Source organism: Nannobrachium achirus (genome assembly GCF_963921795.1).
Source record: "Nannobrachium achirus genome assembly, chromosome: 4".
NCBI classification, from domain to species: domain Eukaryota; kingdom Metazoa; phylum Chordata; class Actinopteri; order Myctophiformes; family Myctophidae; genus Nannobrachium; species Nannobrachium achirus.
In genome coordinates, this window is record NC_137813.1 from 44,066,938 (window position 1) to 44,089,905 (window position 22,968).

Here is a 22,968-nt window from a genome sequence, read left to right on the forward strand (position 1 = left end):
AAAAAAGAATAAAAAAAAAAACAGTATATACAAAGAGGGGTCAGGGAAGGGTTATCAAAAACGACCATGAAGTTTGGACAGGGAGAACCCACGAGCAACGCAGGATCTGTTCGTTTGGACAGCAGAGGATTTGGGGACTTTGGAGACACGTGTGCGGGACAGTTATCCTACTTTAGAGATGGCCACTTTATGAGACCAGATCAAGACCAGGGGAGGAGGGAGGGTATGAGAGCGCAGGGTGAGGAGGAGGTCTGGATCCCTCCTGTACGACACTGACTTACAGAGTGCAGTGCAAGGGACTGGAACCGGCGGAGGGGTCTGGAAACACGGCATTGCTGGTTAAACCTCCATTCACATGCCATAGCAGTGACCTGAGCCTTTTTCCAGCATCTGACATTCTCAGTTATTCACCCAGCACCAGCAGAAAATAATACAAATAAAGGGAGCGGATAGAAAAGAAGAAGAAGAAGAAGTGGGGGGGCAAAACAAGGCTTCTGTCCGTGTCTGGTTATTCAGCATTCGGCATGACGCAACAGGTCAGCTCGCCGTTCCTCAAGCCCTTCTTCCTGAAGACGCCCGTCGGAGGGGTCAGCCGCGCTCGGCTGTCGCAGCGGCGGCACACGCTCCCCGCCAGCGAGTTCAGGAACCTCACGCCGCAGGACGCCATCAGTGTGTTTGAGATCGAGAGGGAAGGTATGTCCGTCCGCCCACTTCACCCACTGCACTCTCCAAGTTTCAAATTTGTAATTCTTTTCGCAAAGCAAAGCCCTGCTTCATCATACAAGGCCGTCGCACAAAAGTAGTGAAAACAGCAGATCTACAAGCACACAACGCCTCGCGGTGCGAGGCGTTGTGTGCTTGTAGATCGGCTGTTTTCACTAGTTTAAATCATTTTCAAAATGATAAATACAAAACAAACGGTTTTGGACATACAAGGTTTCCACCCGACAACGACGAAATATAACTCATGGACAGTAATTGGCCCACTGGCTTGTCACTTGTCATGATCTGAAATGTCAAATCTTTGAGTAGCAGCAGCGCTAGAGAGAGAGAGAGAGAGATCTCTCTCTCTATAGCGCGCAATGAGGGCCTCTACAGCTATTTTTCCCGGGCTGAATCAGGGGCCCAGCATGTCCCTGTTCAAATTCAATGTTAAAATACTCAACACTAAAGACTAACCATGTGCTGTTTAAAAAGAGGGGGGGGGAGGGGGGAGGTGTGAAAAAGAGGGGAAAAAGCAGCTGATAATATTATAATAATATAATTCTATTGATACTTAATGATTCTGTTCATCTTAAGTATCTGTCGTATTTGCCATTGTTGACCATTTATTTTTTTGTCCCTCCCAAAGCATTCATCTCCGTGTCAGGAGAGTGTCCCCTCACCCTGGACGAGGTGCTGAGCTTCCTGGGCCAGTGCCCAGAGCTGTCGCTGGGCTGGTTCGAGGAGGGGCAGTTGGTCGCCTTCATCATAGGCTCAGGCTGGGACAAAGAGAGGCTTTCACAGGCAAGGAACCACAACTGATTCTGCAGACTCAGCAAAACACCTTCATTGAAACACAATACGGTCGTCGAAATTGCAGTGTATTTTCTGAATAGCAATTTTACCCAAAAGTATGTAAAACTAGACAACAGGTGACTATAATCGAAATGGCATTAACATTAACAAAAAAATCTTTACATAGGGTATGGGGGCCATGACATGAAAAGGTTTGAGCAGCGCTGATATTATAGCAACATATAGGTTTTTCAGAAAACTGTGAGGATTTAGAAGAGGTCTTCCCATTTCGACCTGGAAAGCATCTGTGTCACTTTAGATTTGAACCACAACGTTAACCATCATTTTATACTTTGGCTACTCAAAAATAGCAGATATACAAGCTCAGAGTGCTGCGCTGTGAGCTTGTAGATCTGCTATTTTTGAATTTTTTGAAATATTGTGCAAATCCTTATATTATTATTATTATTATTACATATATATTTTATATATAATTTAAAGGGAACATTTGTAACTCAAATCTTTGCTTCTGGGGGTCCCTGATATAGATGGGGGTCTGCAGCTAAATACATATCGTCACTTTCGGGCAGAAACCTCGTAACTCCAAGTTTAAAATTTGTATTTTTTTCACAAAGTAAAGCCCTGCTTCATCATACAAGGCCGTCGCGCAAAAGTAGTGAAAACAGCAGATCTACAAGCACACAACGCCTCGCGGTGCGAGGCGTTGTGTGCTTGTAGTTTGGCTGTTTTCACTATTTTAATTCATTTTTTAAATGATAAATGCAAAACGAACAGTTTTGGACATACAAGGTTTCCACCCCGACAACGACAATATCATTTTGGGAGTCCTGGACATGAAAAAGGCCTTGCGATCTAAAAGGGATTTAATGGCATTAACGTTTCTCTGCACTTCTCCCGACACAGGAGGCCATGACGCAGCACGTCCCGGACACCCCCACGGTGCACATCCACGTGCTGTCGGTGCACCGCCACTGCCGGCAGCAGGGCAAGGGCTCCATCCTGCTGTGGCGCTACCTGCAGTACCTGCGCTGCGTGCCGGGCCTCCGGCGGGCCCTGCTCATCTGCGAGGAGTTCCTGGTGCCCTTCTACCTCAAGGCCGGCTTCAAGGAGAAGGGGGCCTCCGCCATCTCCGTGCAGAACATGTGCTTCCAGGAGATGGAGTACATGCTGTGCGGACAGGCGTACGCGCGACGCAACAGCGCCGTGCGCTAGTAACCACTCGAACCCTCTGCATTCCTATTCTGTGGGGGACGTTCGCTTAAAAATTGCAGACCCGCAAGCCACGATGCCTTGTGAGCTTGTAGATCTGCACTTTTTTCGCGAGGAGATTTGGTGTAGACGGAAGAAAAGCGGGTCCTGTTGTGTCTCAGGTTGGTTTTTACTGAGAATAGAGGGTTTAAGTAGTTGACCCCGTCACACAGACTCAGGGTAGCACTGGCTCCCCCCCAGACCACAGCAGACAGATTTAAGGACGGACAGACAGACACGCACACAGGGTCTGTGCTTGTAGACTGGGATGGAACGCCGGCGCCTCGCAGCATCCCGGATCAACACTGGCAACCAGGAACAGGGACGTCATGCAGGGACGTGCTGGCCATTGGGAAATGCGGGACAACTTTTTTTTTCGCAAAGCAAAGCCCTGCTTCATCATACAAGGCCGTCGTACATAAGTAGTGAAAACAGCAGATCTACAAGCACACAACGCCTCGCGGTGCGAGGCGTTGTGTGCTTGTAGATTGGCTGTTTTCACTAGTTTAAATCATTTTTAAAATGATAAATACAAAACAAACGGTTTTGGACATACAAGGTTTCCACCCGACAACAATGAAATATAACTCATGTAATTGGCCCACTGGCTTGTCACTTGTCATGATCTGAAATGGCAAATCTTTGAGTAGCAGCAGCGCTATAGAGAGAGATCTCTCTCTACAACGCGCAATGAGGGCCTCTCCAACTCTTTTTCCCGGGCTGAATCAGGGGCCCAGCACGTCCCTGACGTCATGTTACCAAGAAAGCTTTCAAAGAGAGCAAACCGATGATTTTTTTCCAAGGCTAAATGTGCGTCAGCCATATGTATTGAAGATCCTACGATGTAAATAAAGCATTTCTTTTCTTCTACCATTAGCGTCCGCGAATACGTTTTAGAATAATTCATTTGTTTATTATTTATTTATTTCAAAACAACGATTGGACCGATTTTATTGCAACCGAGTTCATTCTTGAACACAAACTATATTCAGTGTATCCATCCTACTTCTGCATTAATATTCCAGTTGTGATGTAAATTTTCTATTTTTGTAAAACTCATAAACACAAAGGTGTGATAACATCATAGGCCTTGTCTCGTGTGTTTTTTTATTTTGTATACTGCATGTGATTTATAATTACTTGATGATGTGATAGTTGAAATGATGCCGAGGCATTAAAGATGCTTCTGCTCACATTGCTTCAGCTGAAAATCCCTCGCTACGCCCTCCCTCGATCTACACGCTTGGTTGGCTTTCCTTGTGACATACTGTAGATCTAGCGGGAAAGATTTACATATACACATACTGTACCGCAATATGACATTGTTATATACAGGGGTGTCCTGAGCCAAAAAGGTTTGAGAAACACTGCTCTAGCGCAGTGGTTCTCAACATTTTCAGGCCGCTACCCCCAAAATAATCATATTTGAAGTTGGAACCCCTCACCCTGCACAAGCACCAGCAGCTGGCCCGGTTTGTTTGCATGTTGTCATCCTATATGGGGTGAATTAATGATTAAATGAGCGCTTAATGAATGATTAAACGTTAGCGTCATCATTAACACTACATTATCGTTAAGTAAGCAACTAATCAAATCCGTTTAAGTTTATCAATCATCATAGTTGCCATGAACACATTTATTACTAGCTGCTCACCTGAGCATTGGCATTCTTCAGCTTGTGTCCTCTCTCCGTGTAAGGGCTGCAATAGGCTGCCTATACCTCACCTATTGGCTGTGAACGCCTCCTCCTCTGGTTGGCTGTAGGTAGGCTACTAGGGACTGCCTCTTTCATGGGTGTTTCGCCCAGGGACCGCCCCAAATATAAACACTATGCCTATAAGCCTAACATTAACGTCACAGAAGTCCAAAGTTAACCTTAAAAACATGCACATCTGAAGAAAAACACACTAAGAAGAGTGAGAGAGCCGTACTGTCTGTAAAATAAATCTGATTGGTGCATTCATGTGTGGATGCTTTATTTGTATTTCTGCGCGTCTACAGCTTTGTAGTTTGCAATTAGAAACTACAATGATATTTGTAGTTTGCAATTTTTAGTTTGAGTCGTGAAACACATAAATAATATTGGCTCTAAATTCACTCTGTCAGGGGTTTTCAAACTTTCTGTGCCAAACCAAAACAAGTGAAAATCCCAAGGCACACGCTCAGGCTGTATTCATAACAAAAATTGTCGATCTAAGCCATACATGGGCGACTGGCGGCCCGGGGGCCACATGCGGCCCCCACCTTCACTTAATGCGGCCCGCAGGTTAATACCGGAATACCGATATATTATTGATTTCAGCTGTTACAATTCCAAACACTAGAAATTCGCGGCCGCTGCACGGCCGCTCCATTCCTAGGACTTTCCGCCCTCTGGGCGCTCAGGCAGGACTGCTCTATATTTGATCAACATAAGGGTTTAGGTTTTAAATCAGATTAAAATGTTTTCAATACCTTATTGTCAATATCTATCATGAACAAAAAATGGGAATCGAATTGGCTGGAGTACTTTTACTTGTTGAATTGGCGACTTTTGCTTTGGTCATTGTGAAGAAGGCTGGAGTACTTTTACTTGTTACTTTTGTTGGTCTGTGTTTCGGGTGCTGTGTTAACACTGTTAGCTGCTGCGCGACTTTTGTGCAAAAGGTGGAGTCTTTAGATGCAGTGTAAACGTGATTCTGTCCCGTACTGGGAAAGATGATGTCTGCACTACACTGTCCCTGCCACCAGGGGACACAGTAGGCCTACACTACACTCATAAGTACACTGCCCCGTGGAACTATTTGTAAGTCTGTGTTTCGGCCGGAAGGTCAATAATGGACGTACTATGATGTAATTCGCGTCATAGCATTAAATTATGTTTTGTTTAATTGTACATCGTGCAAGTACAATACGTTCAGGGAAAGCAGCTAGGAATGTAGGGGGGAAATGTAGCGATTTGTGTGAGAAAGGAGGAATCTGTAGAAGCAGTGGTGTGAGAGTCTATCAATGACATGCTTAAACACCACCATGAGCTGGCTTGTCAATTAGTTGTAAGGATGACCTGCTTTAATTCCGTCAGTCTATATTAGTAGCTTAAAGGTATATTCAGTGATTGTATTTCATTCAAATAAAAATATATTTGGTACATTTTCCATTCATTCTCCTCACTAGAATGTGTGCTGACCATATAAGGACTTCCACCATGGCCCGTGTTGCGAGCATAGCTAGATTCGGTTTTCGGAGGTGGCCAGCCAGTCCTCGACCAATCAGGGTAGAGTATGGCCGTAGTTATGTTATGATGTTTAGTTATGATGGTCAAAATAAAGGTTCTGAGAACCACAGTCGCTCTGAATTAAGAACGTCCGCTAAATGCCTAGATTGTAAACTACTGAACTCATAAAATGCCACAGTCTCTTAGTAAATCAGTGTCATATATCCTGAAGCTGGAGACGTAGGCCTACCGATATTCAGTGATTGGTTCTAATGATCAAAACGAGAACATTATAATGGTGTAAAAACTAAACATTTCCACGCTGTAAGGCCAGTAAGGGACAAGATGACCCCCGGCCACTTTCATTATCACTGAATACACCTTTAATGACTAGTATAGTAGTATTATTAACATTATTTTTTTTAATGTCCAATGTATTTGTATTTAGGTTCATAAAGTTAACATTTGAAATTAAATCAAACATTTCAGGATTCCAATTAAGAAATAACAAAAGAATATTCAGTATTCCAATTCAAAAGAAGCAAAAGAAGCAAAACGCATCGCAGCGCGATGCGTTTTGAGCTGTATATCTGCTATTTTTTGCTTCTATTGTATGCTATATTAGAATGACAAAGTAGTTTGTAGCAATATGTAATGTGGCCCTCTGGAGTGAAGATGGAAATATAGTGGCCCTCACCATCATCAAAGTTGCTTACCCCTGATCTAAGCTCACAACAGCTGTTGCATTGGACAACAGCTGTTGTGAGCTTATAGATGTGCTATTTTTGCAATTTGTGAAAAGATGTTAAAGACACAAGATGAGACAAATCTCTGTAATAGTTGTTTTTTCTTTTCTTTTACTGTTATATTCAGGTACATGTGAGTAGACAGGTAGCTAAAACACTACCGTGTTTGACACAATCATCACTTCTTAAGAAGCAATAAACAAATAAAGGAAACATTTGAGTGCTCAGCATAATGTAACAAAAATATGGCAGTAGTTGGTACATTTATCAACAAGGCACCAAAGGTATTAATATTTGATTTTTGTCCCTGGTTCTTTATGAGGTTGCCTGAATAATAATAATAACAATAACAATAATTATAATTATAATAATAATAAAAACCTACTTCTGGATTGTGAATGTAAAAAAAGATATTCCCTCTGTTTTTTTTTTTGTGTTTGCCAGTGTTGGCTTCTTAACTCCCTGACTCACACACACAGGGACATCAGAGAGTGTGTGTAACCGTGGTTCTCAGTTAGTACTATTTTCTTTTCAAGGATCCCCAGTTTGGTATGCATTAGACCAGTGGTTCTCAATCTTTTCAGGCCACGACCCCCAAAATAATCATATTTGAACTGGGGACCCCCCCCCCCACCCTGACGAGCAGTAAGATTTGAGGCATTACATTTTGTATAACACAGTTCTATTGTGAAAATAGCAGATCTACATGCTCACAACGTCGTTGTGAGCATGTAGATCTGCTATTTTCACATTTTCTGCCTCTAATATTTGACAAACAGTTTAAATTGTCACTATAGAAATGTGCAGACACCCTCTACACACTTAAACTTCATGTTGGTTTGTTTACTGTTGAGGTGAGAAAACAATGTGCACATTAAGCCAATCATCTTTTGTACACTCTCAGAGTTACAGACCGGAAAAGGGTCCATTTTGGTTCGCAAATATCGACCATTTCGCTGTGGGGAACCCAGCACTGGGACCAAATCAAGGACCCCTATGGGTCCATGGAAACCACAGACTTTGAGAACCCATGGTCTACGACAGTGGTTCTCAACCTTTTCAGGCTGTGACCCCCAAAATAATCATATTTAACTTGGGACCCCTCCACCCTACGAGCACTAAGAGTTGAGGCATTACATTTTGTATAACACGGTTCTATTGTGAAAATAGCTGATCTACATGCTCACAACGCATGTAGATCGGCTATTTTCACAATTTCTGCCTCTAACATTTGACAATTTGGACAATTTGTCATTTTAGAGGTTTTAAAAAGTCACTTTAGAAACGTGCACATACCCTCTATAGACTTAAACTTTATGTCGGTTTGTTTACTGTTGAGAGAGAAAACAGTGTTTCACATTAAGCGAAACATCTGGGGACCCCCCAAAATAATTTGGGGCCCCCCCTTGGGGGTCCCGACCCACAGGTTGAGAACCACTGGTCTACGAGACGCGGAAGTGCCATCATACCCTGGTTTCACTGCACGGTAAAGGAGTGACAATAATCGGGGGGAGGAGGAACGTGATTACAGGAAGTATGAAGGGTGACATCGTGTGGCATATCTAAGTATTACAGACAGAGTTAAAAATAGAAATACAAGCAATATTTCTGTTCACAGAGAAGGGAGCGATCCCCCCTCCCTCCCGCCGCCCTCCCGGCGGCGACACGAGGGCAGAGCAGAAACAACGGACGACCGGCCGGTGTTTGACGTCGTCGGTCGGCCCCCCCGCGTCCCTGTACCTGATGTCCTGTCCCCCCTACGCCAGGGTTCCCCAATAGGCGGCCCGCGGGGGGCCATTTGCGACCCGTGGGGGGGCTACTGTCTGGCCCCCACCAACCCCAGTAATAATGGTGGTATAAGAGCAGCAACAACACTAGTATATCGTCGTTGTCGGGTGGAAACCTTGTATCTACCAAATTTGTACTTTCTTTCGCAAAGCAAAGCCCTGCTTCATCGTACAAGGCCGTCGCACATAAGTAGTGAAAACAGCAGATCTACAAGCACACAACGCCTCGCGGTGCGAGGCGTTGTGTGCTTGCAGATCGGCTGTTTTCATTAGTTTAAATCATTCTTAAAATGATAAATGCAAAACGAACGGTTTTGGACACATTTTCATCCGACAACGACGATAATCTGATAGTCGCTGGAGTAGCGGGAACGCCACCGTCCCCCTCCCCTGCAATGTTGTGGCCCTCGGCTTGGTACCCCTAGACATAATTCGGCCCTTGGGGAAAAAAAACTATTCGGGGAACCCTGCCTAGTCTACGCGCTCCAGATTCCACGTCAGCGGCTTTCAGTGGAGGTGGGCGTTGAGGTCGTACTTCTCGCAGAACTTGTCCGTGAAGGGGATGCACGTGATCAGCTCGCACCACTCGCACTTGATGGGGTACACGTAGAAGAGCACCACGAGGCCAGCGAAAAGCCCCACGAACACCACCAGGAAGATCATGATCTGACAGCGCTTGCGGTACATGTCCATGCGGCCGAAGCTGATGTAGGGCAGGAAGGCGAAGGAGAGGAAGAAGCCCGAGATGAAGCCGCAGATGTGGGCGAAGTTGTCGATCCAGGGCAGCAGGCCGAAGGCGAAGAGGAAGAGCACCACGCACAGCAGCTTGATGAAGGCCCGCCACGGCTGGGCCAGGATCTGCCAGCTCTGGATGAGCTCCACGAACAGACAGGCCAGGATCCCGAACTGAGAGCCCGCCGGGCCCACCTGGGGGACGACGAGGGCAGGACAAAAAGGACCGGTAAACCAAAAGGACTGGCATGAGAAGTTCAAAATACAAGCATACACAGTGATATGCAGTGGGGATTATGTTTCATCCTTGCTTCTGGTCAGACTGAATAATTTAGGCCTAGAATTATTGAATGCTTTAACCAGTGAAAAATAGCAGATATACATGCAAGCTATTTTTGAAAAAGTCATGAAAATGTGTGCAAATCTTTGAATATATGCATTTTCAAAGCAAACGATTGTAACTCAAATTTTGCTTCTGGGTGGTCCCTGGAACTAAATATTTTGAGATGGGTGTCCGTGGCCAAATAAATATAATTTTGGGGGTCCTTCACATGAAAAGGTTTGAGAACCACTGACATAGTAGTCTCTCAAGAACAGATTAACTGAGCTCCAGTTAAGTGAAAAGGACATTTTCTTTGACGATGGCTGGCCAGATTGCTGACATAGAAACATTGGTTTTTCAAAAAATCTTAGAAGGATTCAAAAGACACTTATAGAATCGGGTCAAAATTCTAATTTTCACGATTTTTCAAAAATAGCAGATCTACAAGCTCGCAGCGCGGCACTCGGTGCCACGCTGTGAGCTTGTATATCTGCTATTGTTCAATAGTTAAAGCATAAATAATGATACACAATAATGTGTACCCGTTCTAAATGGGTTAAATAAATGCATGTGAGTGTTTTGTCGAACATGACACAATTTAACAATTGAAAAGTTTATGTTAACCACGTTAATCACGTGTCCGTATTTTAGGCAATTTGGTCAAAATAAGTATTTTTGTTGTTGTTGTACTGGTACCGTATATGGACCTTAGTATTCAGTGGTATATCACATATTATATATATATGGGATGGAGCAGTGTTTACCTCTGCCCTGTACGGCAGGAAGATGGCGGAAGCGAGGTTGCCAGTGATGCCGCTGAGGATGTAAATGATTGAGATGCGCAGCCAGCCTGCCAGCTTCTCCAGGTCTCTCAGGATGGTCATCTGGAAGGCCACCGACACAAAGCAGTGGAGGATTCTGGGTTGACAATGGAAAGAAACGGGACGAAACAGATTAGTATGAGATAGGGCATTCACGAATAGTGATTTTTAGTATTCGAATTATTCGACCTCAAAGTATTCGAATAGTCGAATATTCGACAGGGCTGGCCAAACTGTCAAATATTAAGTACAAGAGGCAAACATCGCGTTGCGAGGCGTTGTGAGCATGTAGATCTGCTATTTTCACAACATTTATCTGCGGAACCGAGGCACATTAAATGTAATACCTACAAATTATTCCATGTGCTTGTCAGGGTGGGGGTCCCCAGTTCAAATATGTTTATTTTGGGGGTCACAGCCTAAAAAGGTTTGAGAACCCCTGGTATAGAGCATTAACAAATTCATCCACCAGGGGCATTGACAAGTCATTCTTATGACTTCCTATCTAGCCAAGCTTTATAAACTAATATATGTTTTAAAGAGAGAAAAAAAAAGCGTGAATATTCGACTTCGGTGAACAACGTCACAGTGACAGTGACTTTGATATTCGAATATCCGAATATTCGAATATTTGGTGAATGCCCTAGTATGAGATTTCATCCTTCCCATGATTGGTGGATGGACGAGGGAGGGAATGAGTGAGAGCGTAGGCACAGTAAAATCCTTTGCGTCAATTTATCCATCTGTAACTCTGAGTGTGTACAAATGTGACCAAATGGACCCGTAAGGGTCATTCGGTTAATTCAAAGCTGAGGCTTTTACTGTGTGTAAACAAGCACAAAATGTAGTGACGGTAATCCGCCCGTCTGTCTTAACACGTTTCAACAGCCAACTCGCGAGGGCTCCGTCATCAAGAGGCTGTTCCACCTACTGTATCTCCTTGAACCCTTAATGAGAGCATTACATGCAGAGGAGGCACTCTGTTTAATTGGCCCAGAAGACTGATAAGAGGCAGCATGAGCACGCAGTGAGGTGACGTCCCACTGACAGCTCAGAACTGATGGGTCAGATGGACTGCTACTGCTACAGCAGGGGTTTTCAAAGTGGGTGACGGGGCACCCTGGGGTGCCGCGACGGCAGTCCAGGGGTGCCGCGAGATCATTTGATAATATTTGGAATTTATTTGGACACTTGAGGAAATATTTAGTATAATTTTAAACTTGAAGTACAAAGTTATTTTCAGTCAGTTGTAACCAAAATGGCTATTATCTCAATGTTTTCCTCGCAACTTAATTACTAAAATATCGTCACTGTCAGGCAGAAACCTCTGTCGCACAAAACTAGTGAAAACAGCTGATCTACAAGCACACAACGCCTCGCATCGCGAGGCGTTGTGTGCTTGTAGATCTGCTGTTTTCACTAGTTTAGAACATTTTATAGATGATAAATACAAAACGAACGGTTTTCCACCCGACGACGACGATATGCTATAAATTTAAGGTGCTGGGAGTGAAAATGATAATGTAGGGGTGCCTCGGATTAAAAAAAATATTCATGGGGTGCCCTGAGACAAAAAAGTTTGTGAACCCCTGCGCTACAGTATAGTAATGTAGTAGTCATTCTGAGCAGGCTACTTAGCAGGCATGGATCCTAACCATCACCTAGCTGAGTAATAAATGGTTCCCTTTTACAGTAGCCTTGTTGTCCTTTGCTATTTCTATTGCACTTGTTATGGATTATATTTCCTCCAACACGTCAATTCACTCAATTAAAGGACCATGGTGGAAATAAGCAAGCTCTTGAGCTTCTTTGGTTTGAGTTGTGCTTTTCCTTTTGACAGATATGTACCAATACATGGTCATGTATGTATATGCATGTTTAGTCAATAAAGTCTTCAGTCAATCAAATCAAAGCTCAATATAAATTCTTATTGACATGCGAGTTTGTAGCACATCATCTAATTCTATATTACAACACAGTACAATAACTGTTGATTAAACTCACACATTTTTGGGGGGTCACAAGTGTAAATGTCTGTTTCCTACATTTTGTTTTTAATATCTTTTATTGTCAAAATATCTGCAAATGGCAAGTGCAAGTGAAAACAGCCAACACCTCACATCATGACACATTGTGGGCTTGTAGATCAGTAATCTTTTTGAAAACAGTTTGAAAATAGGGACACCAGGTTAAAATTGGCACAATTATCTTATGAACTGAATTTTAATTGAACACACAAATCAATGAATAAGTTGATTAAATGAGATATCTTTGCGTGTATTTTATTATTATTGTATATATCTTTTATAATTTCCCCTCTACTTTCCAATTTGGCCTCCCTGGCGCCCCTTAGTGGCTGCCCAGGGGGTCCACACCTCGGCCCTCACTTAGCAAAGCTGTGGCTCAGCCAGCCACTTACCCAGCATGAAGGAAGAGTGAGAGCCAGAGCCTGTAGAACTGGTCAGGAATCTCTGGGTTGAGGAAAGGCAACAGGCCACACACATCATCCATGCAGTGGACCTGGGGAAGGACAGAGAGCACAGCACATGGGATTTTACACATATAGAATATAGACAGTTCCATGCTGGCACTTGGAACCAGGCTCAAGAGCTTATTAAAACCCATTTAGGCCTAGAATTATTGAATGCTTTAACCAGTGAAAAATAGCAGATGTACAAGCTCACGCGGAGTGCTGCGCTGCGAGCTTGTAGATCTGCTATTTTTGAAAAAGTCGTATTTTTGTGTGCAAATCTTTGAATATACCCTGTATGTATTTTTAAAACGAACGTTTGTAACTCAAATTTTGCTTCTGGGTGGTCCCTGGAACCGAATATTTTGAGATGGGGGTCCGTGGCCAAATAAACATAATTTTGGGGGTCCTTCAAATGAAAAAGTTTGAGAACCACTGACAGAGTAGTCTCTCAAGAACAGACTAACTGAGCTCCAGTTAAGTGAAAAGGACCTTTTCTTTGACGATGGCTAGCCAGATTGCTGACATAGTCATAGGTTTTTCCAAAAAACCTTTGAAGGATTCAAAAGACACTTATAGAATCGGGTCAAAAATAGCAGATCTACAAGCTCACAGCGCGGCAATCTGTACTACAGATTGCTTTTCTTTCTTCTTAATATTTGAAATACATGAAATTCGTCCTCTAAATATACCCAACCCATCCTAACTACTCTGAGGCGCAGTGGTGCTATTAATATGGAACACAGGGACCAGTTAGGGGTTAAGTAAGTGTTTTACTGACAGCCTCTCCATCCATTCAGCTACTACCTCCTCCACCCCCAAAGCACACGAAACACCAGCCAGACTGATCCCTGTACCTGGATGTTTTTCTATCCATTACTCACCCATGGAGACTTGAATTCGTGGATATTCTTTTTGTTTTTGTCACATTCCTAAGCCAATAATTTGAGGAGACTCGTTGTGTCTCCATAGGGAACAAAGCAGGCTCTTTGTGTCTCCAAAGGGAACAAAGCAGACTCTTTGTGTCTCCATAGGGAACAAAGCAGGCTCTTTGTGTCTCCATAGGGAACAAAGCAGGCTCTTTGTGTCTCCATAGGGAACCACTGCTGGTCATCAAATGATTGGCTTAGGAATGCGACAAAAAACAAAACAAAAACCATCCCTTTAAAGTTAAACAATGGCCAGGTAAATCGTAGTATAAAAGAAATAAAAGAAGTATAAAGGGGACATACTTGAGAGCAGAGAGTGGTATAAAGGGGACTTACTTGAGAGCAGAGGGTGGTATAAAGGGGACTTACTTGAGAGCAGAGAGTGGTATAAAGGGGACTTACTTGAGAGCAGAGGGTGGTATAAAGGGGACTTACTTGAGAGCAGAGAGTGGTATAAAGGGGACTTACTTGAGAGCAGAGGGTGGTATAAAGGGGACTTACTTGAGAGCAGAGAGTGGCCTCTTCGTGAAAGTAGCCCATCATGAAGTCACAATATTCCCGGGATGTGATTTCGCACCTCGGAGAATGAGATGAGAGAGCCACAGTAAAATAACCACACGCTGAAGCCTGATTCAAACATACTTAGCCTGAAGACACCCCATCTACAAGCTCACAATTATTGAAGTGATTGCGTTGGTAGCTTGTATATAGACTATTTTTGGCTAATAAAGGAGCATAAATTAGGCTTAAAGAGGTGGTGCCATGATTCCCCCCCCCCCCCCCCCCTCTAAAACATGATTATCAGGTATTATGATTATACTAGGAAGATTTTTTTTCCAAAAAAGTATACATACAGAAACAGTTAAAAATGGGTTTTTATGTGGCCACACCCCCAGTTCATTAAGTATGCATGGATGTCATGGTGGGTGGTGACCCAGCTGAAGTTAGCCACACCCCACAGTGTTGGGTGAATGGTAATTAGGGGAGGAGTTGATACTGTGATGTAATAACTATGTGTGTTTTTTTAACTGACACTTTTGACCACAAGGTGGCAGCCTCCAAGAGAAAACAAACAAATACCGAGAGAATACATAATTGCTCATAAAAACCACACCAGGGGGTCTAATGAAGTACTTTCAACCTCCTAGACACATGAAAAACAGAAAAAGTACAAAACTATGGCACCACCTCCTTGATGAGTCCTTCATTATGTGTTTGACCAGTATTTTATGTATGTAGAGACACATGAACTCTCCTCACCTCCCTTTGGTTCCAATGCAGCAGGGCCGGCCTGTGATGGTACAGTCTATGTGAGGCAGGTTAGTGTGGTTCCCTGTGTTGTATCTGGTGCAAATCTAAAAGCCGGGGGCCAGAGGAACAGCAGTCGTTAACACAAATCACCGGCAGTACCTGACTACTTGAGGCTAAAGTACTACATTAATGGCATGTATGAATAATTCACAGGTTTCCCATCTACTTACTGGCCATTTGGTGATGTCATCAGGCCATTCGTGAGGTGATACTGAAGCAGGCTCAAGGCATATCCTGTCGTCAGGTGACAAAAGTTAATATAATTATGTGAATGCACCAACAATCACCAAGCTACTGTAGTGCTTCTCAAACTCTTCTCAATTTGGACCCATGAAAGACAATACCTAACATGCGGTTCTATCTTTAACCCATTTAGGCCTAGAATTATTGACTGCTTTAACTATTTAAAAATAGCAGATATACAAGCTCACAGCGCGGCACTCGGTGCCGCGCTGCAAGCTTGTAGATCTACTATTTTTGAAAAATCCAGAAAATTTGAATTTTGACCCGATTATATAATCGCAGCGCGGCACTACAAGCTCGCAGCGCGCTGTGAGCTTGTATATCTGCTATTTTTCACCGGTTAAAGCATTCAATAATTCTAGGCCTATTTTACGAATGACTTAAACAACGAACTGCACATAATATATTATCCAGATACCCACTCTTGCCACTGCTGACCCTGTATATTAGTGTACCTCACTTCAAGGGAAAGGCACACTCAACTCGGGGACAGTCTTGAGACTGCATATTAGTCTCACATCCACTGTTGATAGTGAATCAATTTCATTACATTTTCAATTTGTCCCAAAACACTTTACATACAGAGCAATACACTTGTACACAGTCCCAACAATTCCCCACTTCTATCCACTCTTATCTGTGGCCTCGTGTTTTGCTGTTACTGTTGCTGTTGATGCTACAACACCTGAATTTCCCCACATGGACCAATACAAGTTGATCTCATCGTATCCACACATCCATGTTCAAACCTTTCTCTATGAACATCATCACAGCAGAAGACAAAGCTCTGAAACAGCTTGGAGTTTCCAAACAGGAATTATGAGTTGGTAGCGCTTTTCATGTGACGTTTTCCTAATTGGAAATATCACAGTTCCTACCTGGCATTAACACACAGCTAATAGCGTGCCTTACCTTGGGTCCTGATGACACACAGAGCCGTGCTGTCTGTCTTTGCCATCGAGCTGTGGAGTGCTAGGATGCCACGGCCATTTCACCCACACAGCTAGAGTACTCTGATACATAGAAACACACAGGGGGGAAATCAGTTGAATACTTCACTCGCAATTCACAAAGTTGTGAAGTATTAGCATTAGTACAAAGCAGAGACAGACTAGAGAATAAGCTCTGAGTACAAACCGAGCACTCGTCCTCCGAGGTTTGGACACAGCCAGAGCGGTCGTTCCGCACGCAGCAAGCCGAGTTGCGTTCGATGGCTCTCTTATCCCTGATCAGATCATGTACCTGCAGGGACGTGCAGAGAATGTTAAGCCCCTTTTCGACTGCAGTTTTAGCACCACACCACACCACACTACCCCACACCACACCGCACCACATAAAAATATCTACATTTTCCATTACACAAAAGTATCCCTATCGGTAAGAAACAAATTGACCCTTTCAACTGTGATTATAATACATAATAAATTTGTATTACAACTATCCTAATTATAATGCACTATAATTGATTATAACTGTGATTATAATACATTATAAAGTATTAATGTATTACTATGATAATTGTAATATACTATAATAGATTATAATAGTGGTTATAACACAATAGAATCTATTATCATGTATTACAACTATATCCTGGTGGTCTAAATGAAAAGCCAGTGAGTGATCAGTCATTATGAAGTGTTTGGCCCTGTGTGGCCCAGCTCAGACCTACTCTAGAGTGGATACCTTTTAGTACCCTGTTTAGTACCACTTTCACACCACTCTACCCAGGACCTTGTAGTGGAAAACCTCACACAAGTGGGCGGTGTGGTGTGGTGTGGAGTGGTGTGGAGTTGGGCCAGTGGAAAAGGGGCTTTAGAGGCAGGGGCTGACGTTTCTAAAAGGGCCATTTGGTGAAAATATTCGGGGCTTGATACCACACTGAACTACTGTAAGCATAGTCAATACTGAAGATGGGGCATACAGCACGGATTTCTACACAAAGAGGGCAATTCTTTCTACATAAGATGCTGCATTCAAGTTCAGGAGAGTTTGAACAAGGCAATTCATTCTCTTGAATGCTGCCTTCAGGTATGGCATGGAAAGAGTGCATTTGCATTTCTTTCACCATAGTTAAAAACTGCATTCATGGTCTGGAGAGGGCACTTTTTTACAGACGGTTAAAAGGGCAGGGGCTCAAGCCCCCTTTCAAGTCTACGTGTGCACGTGTCTGTGTACCTGCTTATCTTGTCGCATGCAGGGAGAGAATTTGGCCCCCAGGTGGATCAGAGCCTCCTGAGAGTGACGAGATTACAACACAGTGACGAGGAGGTTACGAATACACTTCAAAGGCGGTTACATTCATATTATGCATAACATAAATGTGTGCAATATACAGAGGTGGAAATTGCTCTTACCGAACTCGGCCCAATCCAGAAGTTCTCCTGCTGTACAAACTTAACATTTTCATACACACCTTTGTTTCTTAAAACCTAGAAAGGAAAAATAATATATAATAATAATTACAAAGAGTAAGTATAATTAGTCATAGGAAATAACTCGTTGTGAGAGAGATATACTGTATGTAAGGCAGGGGTCTTCAACAGGGGGTCCTCAACTACAGGGGGTCCTCCAAATATTTGTGTGATAGAAACTTTTTTTTCTCCTTTTTTTATTTTAACCACTTGAACCCTAAGCGTCCACATTCTGAGAACTTTAGCCAAAAATAGCAGATCTACAAGCTCACAACGCCTCGCGCTGCGAGGCGTTGTGAGCTTGTAGATCGGCTATTTTTGTTGTAGAGGGGGAAAAGAGCAGACTAAGTACAGAATGAAAGGTCAAGTTTTTGAAGTACTGACGGTTCAAGTGGTTAAATATCTGAAAATACAAATTAACATGAATCCAAAATACACTGATAATTGTGCTGTCAAAAGATGAAACTACCGGTATATGGAATCTATGAACATGTTATGGGGGTCCCTGGCCCTGCTTCATCTCTCTCTCAACTAAGGTGTCCTTGGTCTGAAAACATTGAAGACCCCTGACGTAAGGAATTGCTCAAGGCTGAGCTCATCACTCACAGAATCAACCGTCTCGTGCTGGGAAAAACCCACTGGTGCAATACCATAGATGCATACAGCCAGGATAGTGATCAGCAAATGGACAAACGTGATCCAGTAGGTAAAGAAAGGCCTAGTGGAAACACAACATATATATTTATAAAACACTTCATTCATCAGTGACTTATCAAGTGCAAGATCAGGGTAAACAGCATGAACCCTAACCAACTAGCAACAGGGTAAGTGCTCAAGTAATTAGAGTTGCAAATAAAAGAAGGAGTTCGAGGGGATGAGGTGAAATCTGATCATCAACAGTTGAAGTACAGGGTTCCCACACATTTTTACCAATTAATTTCTTTCCAAGACTTTTCCAGAATATTTAACCCAATTTCCAGGACTATATAACAATAATTCAGCTCAATAACAGGTCGCTTACTCCTATGCGCAATGCCCAAAGACAGGTATTGTATGCCAGTGGTTCTCAACCTTTTCAGGCAGTGACCCCCGAAATAATCATGTTTTAACTGGGGACCCGGCACCCTGACGAGCACTAAGAGTTGAGGAATTTTGTATAGCACTGTTGCGAGGCGTTGTGAGCATGTAGATCTGCTATTTTCACAATTTCTGCCTCTAATATTTGACAATTTGGCCCATGTTTAATTTGTCATTACAGAGGTGTTACAAAATCAATAACCAAAGACAATGCATAGATATTTTTTCCAGGACCTTCCATGACCCTTGATAAATTCCAAAACTTTTCCAGTAATGGAAAAATATTTTTCTAATTTCAAAATATTTCCGGGAATTACATGACCGTGGGAACCCTGGAAGTAGAGAGCGCGAGAGGATAAAAAGCAATGGATGTCATACCTATGGTCATCCATGTCTTCTATCTGCCTCTTGACGTAGCTGTCGATACGTTTACGGTAGGTGCGGTTGGTCAGCTTGCCCACCATGCCGAGCCCATAGGGCCTCTTCTCTCGAGCGAAGAGCTTCTTGACGGGCACGACGATGCGCTGGCCTCGCCGCTGTCCATTAACGCTCACCACTTCCTGCCGCAAGGGCACCTTTGGTGGACCTGGAGTTCCCTCTTTGGCCTTCCGCCAACCTCGCTCCAGAGGTCTGCGACGGACAGAAGGCGTAAAGAAAAATCACAGGACTCAAGCCATATGTCTTTAATTCAGTAATTCCCAACCTGTGGGTTTAGTTAGGGAAAGTTAGCCGAGTCTTTGACCAATCTGGGAACTAAATGCTTGAAGCTTTCTTCATAAACGTGTCTAATATCACCTCTGAATCTTTTCCAACCCAACTGCCTTGGAAAACTTTGTGGGAGCCAATCAAAGTTGGAGTCTCATTGACTTTATTATACAGGAAAATAATACAAAAAATAGTAGTAACCTGGCTGTGAGGGGTCAAACTAGAGTTTTTTTCATGATTCTGAATGCAATGCAAACATTTGTTTCGCACGAAAAACATTCCTTGGGCTAAAAACAGCCCCCACAAAACTGTGAAAAGTGATGACTCATTCTAAATCTACAAGCCAAGGCAAATAGTAACTAAACCTTTCAAATAATTGTAGTGGAGTAAAAAGTACAATATTTCAGATGAAATGTTAGGGAGAAGAAATATATATAAAAAAAAAACAGAATTACTAAAGTAAAGTACAAATACCTAAAAATTGTGCTTAATGTACAGTACATAGTTCCTCTCCAACCACTGACTAAATGACAGACCGTGTGTGGAACTCACAGCATGAGGTGGCTCTTCTCCAGCTCAGTCTTATCTAGGGCACTGCCTGTCAGCTCCGTCTCATCCATCTTGCTGCTGGCTTCCGCCTCCTTCATGGCCGCCTCGGACGGCGACTCGAACACCTCATCAGCGTAGGTGGACAACTCCTCATGCATCAGGATGTCCTGGAGGGGGACGTGACGAAGGACACGTATGACTGAACGCAGCTTTGGAATCTTATTATCGTTGCTGTATGTCCGAAACAGCGTTCGCTGTCTTTAGAACCTGGTTTACTTGGGATATTTTTAAAAGATGGATAGTTCCAATGGATCCAGTGGATTTAAAGGACAACTTTGTTTTTTTTACAACAAGGGTTCATGTTTTAGATAGTACTTAGAGTAAAGAAAAGATGAGTGTGATGAAATGAATTATTAGTAGTGTTCTCTACTTATGCACTTCTCACAGTGTCCTCTGGGTTGTGCTGTGGTCCTTCATTGTTTTGCTTTCAGGACAAGACAACATTAATAACGGTAGTATGCTACTATCCTCTCTTACTCTGGCAAAGAAGGAGGTGTCCAGCTCGTCAGGAAAGTCCACCACGTCCTCCTCCATGAAGCTGGCCGGGGTGAAGCTCCGCCTGTGTGCACGTTTCAAGGTGTTGGTGTCCCGCAAGGAGCGCCCCTGACACACACACACGCATGCACAGACACAGACGCACGCGCACACACACACACGCACGCACGCACGCACGCACGCACGCACACACGCACACACGCACACACGCACACACACACACACACACACACAAATATTAATAAAATACATACAATAGGGCCCAAAAATGTGTTCAGTTGCTTTTGATGCCATACATGCTCGAAATAACATGATGTAATATATGCGTCGCTTCAAACAAGTTTACAGCATGTAAACAACACACAACAAACGACCAACATGGACACATTCAAAGGGAACATAGGTCATACACTACCATCTGCCATTACCATACATTTATATTACACAGATATTTCAATGTTTTCACTTTTGTTGCATGTGTCCGTCTCTCTGGCTGAGACTATACAGCAGGGTTCCCCAATAGGCGGCCCGCGGGCCATTTGCCGCCCGCGGGGGGGCTACTGTCTGGCCCACACCAACCCCAGTAATAATGGTGGTATAAGAGCAGCAACAACACTAGTATATCGTCTTTGTCGGGTGGAAAGCTTGTATCTCCAAATTTGTACGTTCTTTTGCTAATCACACAAGGCCATAGCACAAAAGTAGTGAAAACAGCAGATCTAGCACACAACGCCTCGCACCGCGAGGCTTTGTGTGCTTGTAGATCGTCTGTTTTCACTAGTTTAAATCATTTTTAAAATGACAAATGCAAAACTAACGGTTTTGGACATACAAGATTTTCACCCGACAACGACGATATCTGAACTGTCGCTGGAGTAGCGGGAACGCCACTGTCGCCACCCTGCAATGTTGTGGCCCTCGGCTTGGTACCTTGGTACTTGGGGAAAACGAATTGGGGAACCCTGCCATACAGTCAAAGCGGCTCTCACCTTGACGAGTGCCGCCGCGGCCCTGAAGCTCATCTTGGCCACAGACTCCCTCTTGCGTCGGCGCGGCAGCCGGTTGAGACCTGAGCGAGAGCTGGTGAAGGAGCAGAGCGAGGCGGCGCCGGGGGTGATGGGGGTCTGAGGCACGCTGTAGCCGTCCACCTCCTCCACCATGCGGAAGGCCCGGCCTCGGGCCAGAGGGTCCACAATCTGGGGGTACACACACAACGGAAGAATCAAGCATAGTTAGAACACAGTGAAACGATACCACGTTCATTCCTTTACATTTTTATCCCATGACTTTATAACCCATTTTTCAACCAGTGCCAATTGCCTAAGCTGTAAATCCGGCAGTATAGAGACTAGGGCATTCACCAAATATTCGAATATTCAAATATTCGAATATCAAAGTCACTATTCGACGTTGTTCACCGAAGTCGAATATTCGCTTTTTCTTTTTTTTCCCTCTCTTTAAAAAATATACAATTTATAAAGCTTGGCTAGATAGGAAGTCATAAGAATGAGTTGTCAATGGTTCTCAAACCTTTTTAGGCCGTGCCCCCAAAATAAACATATTTGAACTGGGGACCCCCACCCTGACAAGCACTTGGAATTGTAGGTATTACATTTAATGTGACTCGGTTCCGCAGATAAATATTGTGAAAATAGCAGATCTACATGCTCACAACGCCTCGCATCGCGAGGCGTTGTGAGCATGTAGATCAGCTATTTTCACATTGTTCGCCTCTTGCTTAATTCATATTTGACAGTTTGGCCAGTCCTGTCGAATATTCGACTATTCGAGGTCGAATAATTCGAATACTAAAAATCACTATTCGTGCCCTAATAGAGACCAGGATTACTGCATGTTTTTTGTTAGGGTAACTACCCGAGGGGACACGGGGAGAACATGCTAACTCCACACAGAAAGGTCCTTTCGCCATGACGCGGAGGAGAGAACAATCCCCCAGTGCCCACAGCGTCCCCGGCGGGAATCAAACCCGGGACCTTCTAGCTTCTAACCGAATGTCAAATTCGGTCCATAGGCGACTCATCAGGGGACTCTTGAGTCACCTCTCCTCATCAAATTATTGGCTCAGGAATCTGACAAAAACATCTCCATGAATTCAATGCTTCATGGGGTGTGTAATTGATGAGAAATAATACTTTTTTGGGTGTGAACTAAGACCTGAGGCCGATTCTAAAAATGTCTTCTAAATCCTAATGGTTTTCTGAAAAACTGATCTTTCTACCGGTATATCAGTTGTTCTCAATCTTTTTAAAATCAAGGACCCCCAGAATGATATGTATTTACCCCATCTAAAAATATACTGTTCCCGGGCCCCCGAGAAGGAAAGATGT

The 22,968-nt window shown here is 43.5% G+C and overlaps 2 protein-coding genes across 2 annotated transcripts in view; one reads left to right on the forward strand and one right to left on the reverse strand.

The window, feature by feature from the left end:
* Positions 1 to 524: 524 nt before the first annotated feature.
* aanat2 (arylalkylamine N-acetyltransferase 2) lies at positions 525 to 2,730 on the forward strand (the record flags this gene model as incomplete). Its single annotated transcript, XM_080723310.1, has 3 exons — positions 525 to 693; positions 1,352 to 1,506; positions 2,422 to 2,730. 3 exons carry the CDS (start codon positions 525 to 527, stop codon positions 2,728 to 2,730), a joined length of 633 nt encoding a protein of 210 aa, XP_080579436.1.
* Positions 2,731 to 8,809: 6,079 nt separating this feature from the next.
* The window catches only part of rhbdf1a (rhomboid 5 homolog 1a), an 85,562-nt gene continuing 71,403 nt past the window's right edge, over positions 8,810 to 22,968 (reverse strand). The window contains exons 5-19 of the mRNA XM_080724307.1: positions 21,610 to 21,816; positions 20,603 to 20,728; positions 20,069 to 20,232; positions 19,190 to 19,441; positions 18,341 to 18,452; positions 17,678 to 17,752; positions 17,499 to 17,555; positions 16,458 to 16,562; positions 16,233 to 16,333; positions 15,248 to 15,311; positions 15,027 to 15,121; positions 14,268 to 14,343; positions 12,787 to 12,887; positions 10,311 to 10,464; positions 8,810 to 9,419 (exon numbers count right to left, since the gene is read on the reverse strand). Of these exons, the coding sequence (XP_080580433.1) occupies positions 9,000 to 9,419; positions 10,311 to 10,464; positions 12,787 to 12,887; positions 14,268 to 14,343; positions 15,027 to 15,121; positions 15,248 to 15,311; positions 16,233 to 16,333; positions 16,458 to 16,562; positions 17,499 to 17,555; positions 17,678 to 17,752; positions 18,341 to 18,452; positions 19,190 to 19,441; positions 20,069 to 20,232; positions 20,603 to 20,728; positions 21,610 to 21,816 (2,109 nt within the window). The 3' untranslated portion in view covers positions 8,810 to 8,999. The remainder of the gene's footprint in view (positions 9,420 to 10,310; positions 10,465 to 12,786; positions 12,888 to 14,267; positions 14,344 to 15,026; positions 15,122 to 15,247; positions 15,312 to 16,232; positions 16,334 to 16,457; positions 16,563 to 17,498; positions 17,556 to 17,677; positions 17,753 to 18,340; positions 18,453 to 19,189; positions 19,442 to 20,068; positions 20,233 to 20,602; positions 20,729 to 21,609; positions 21,817 to 22,968) is intronic.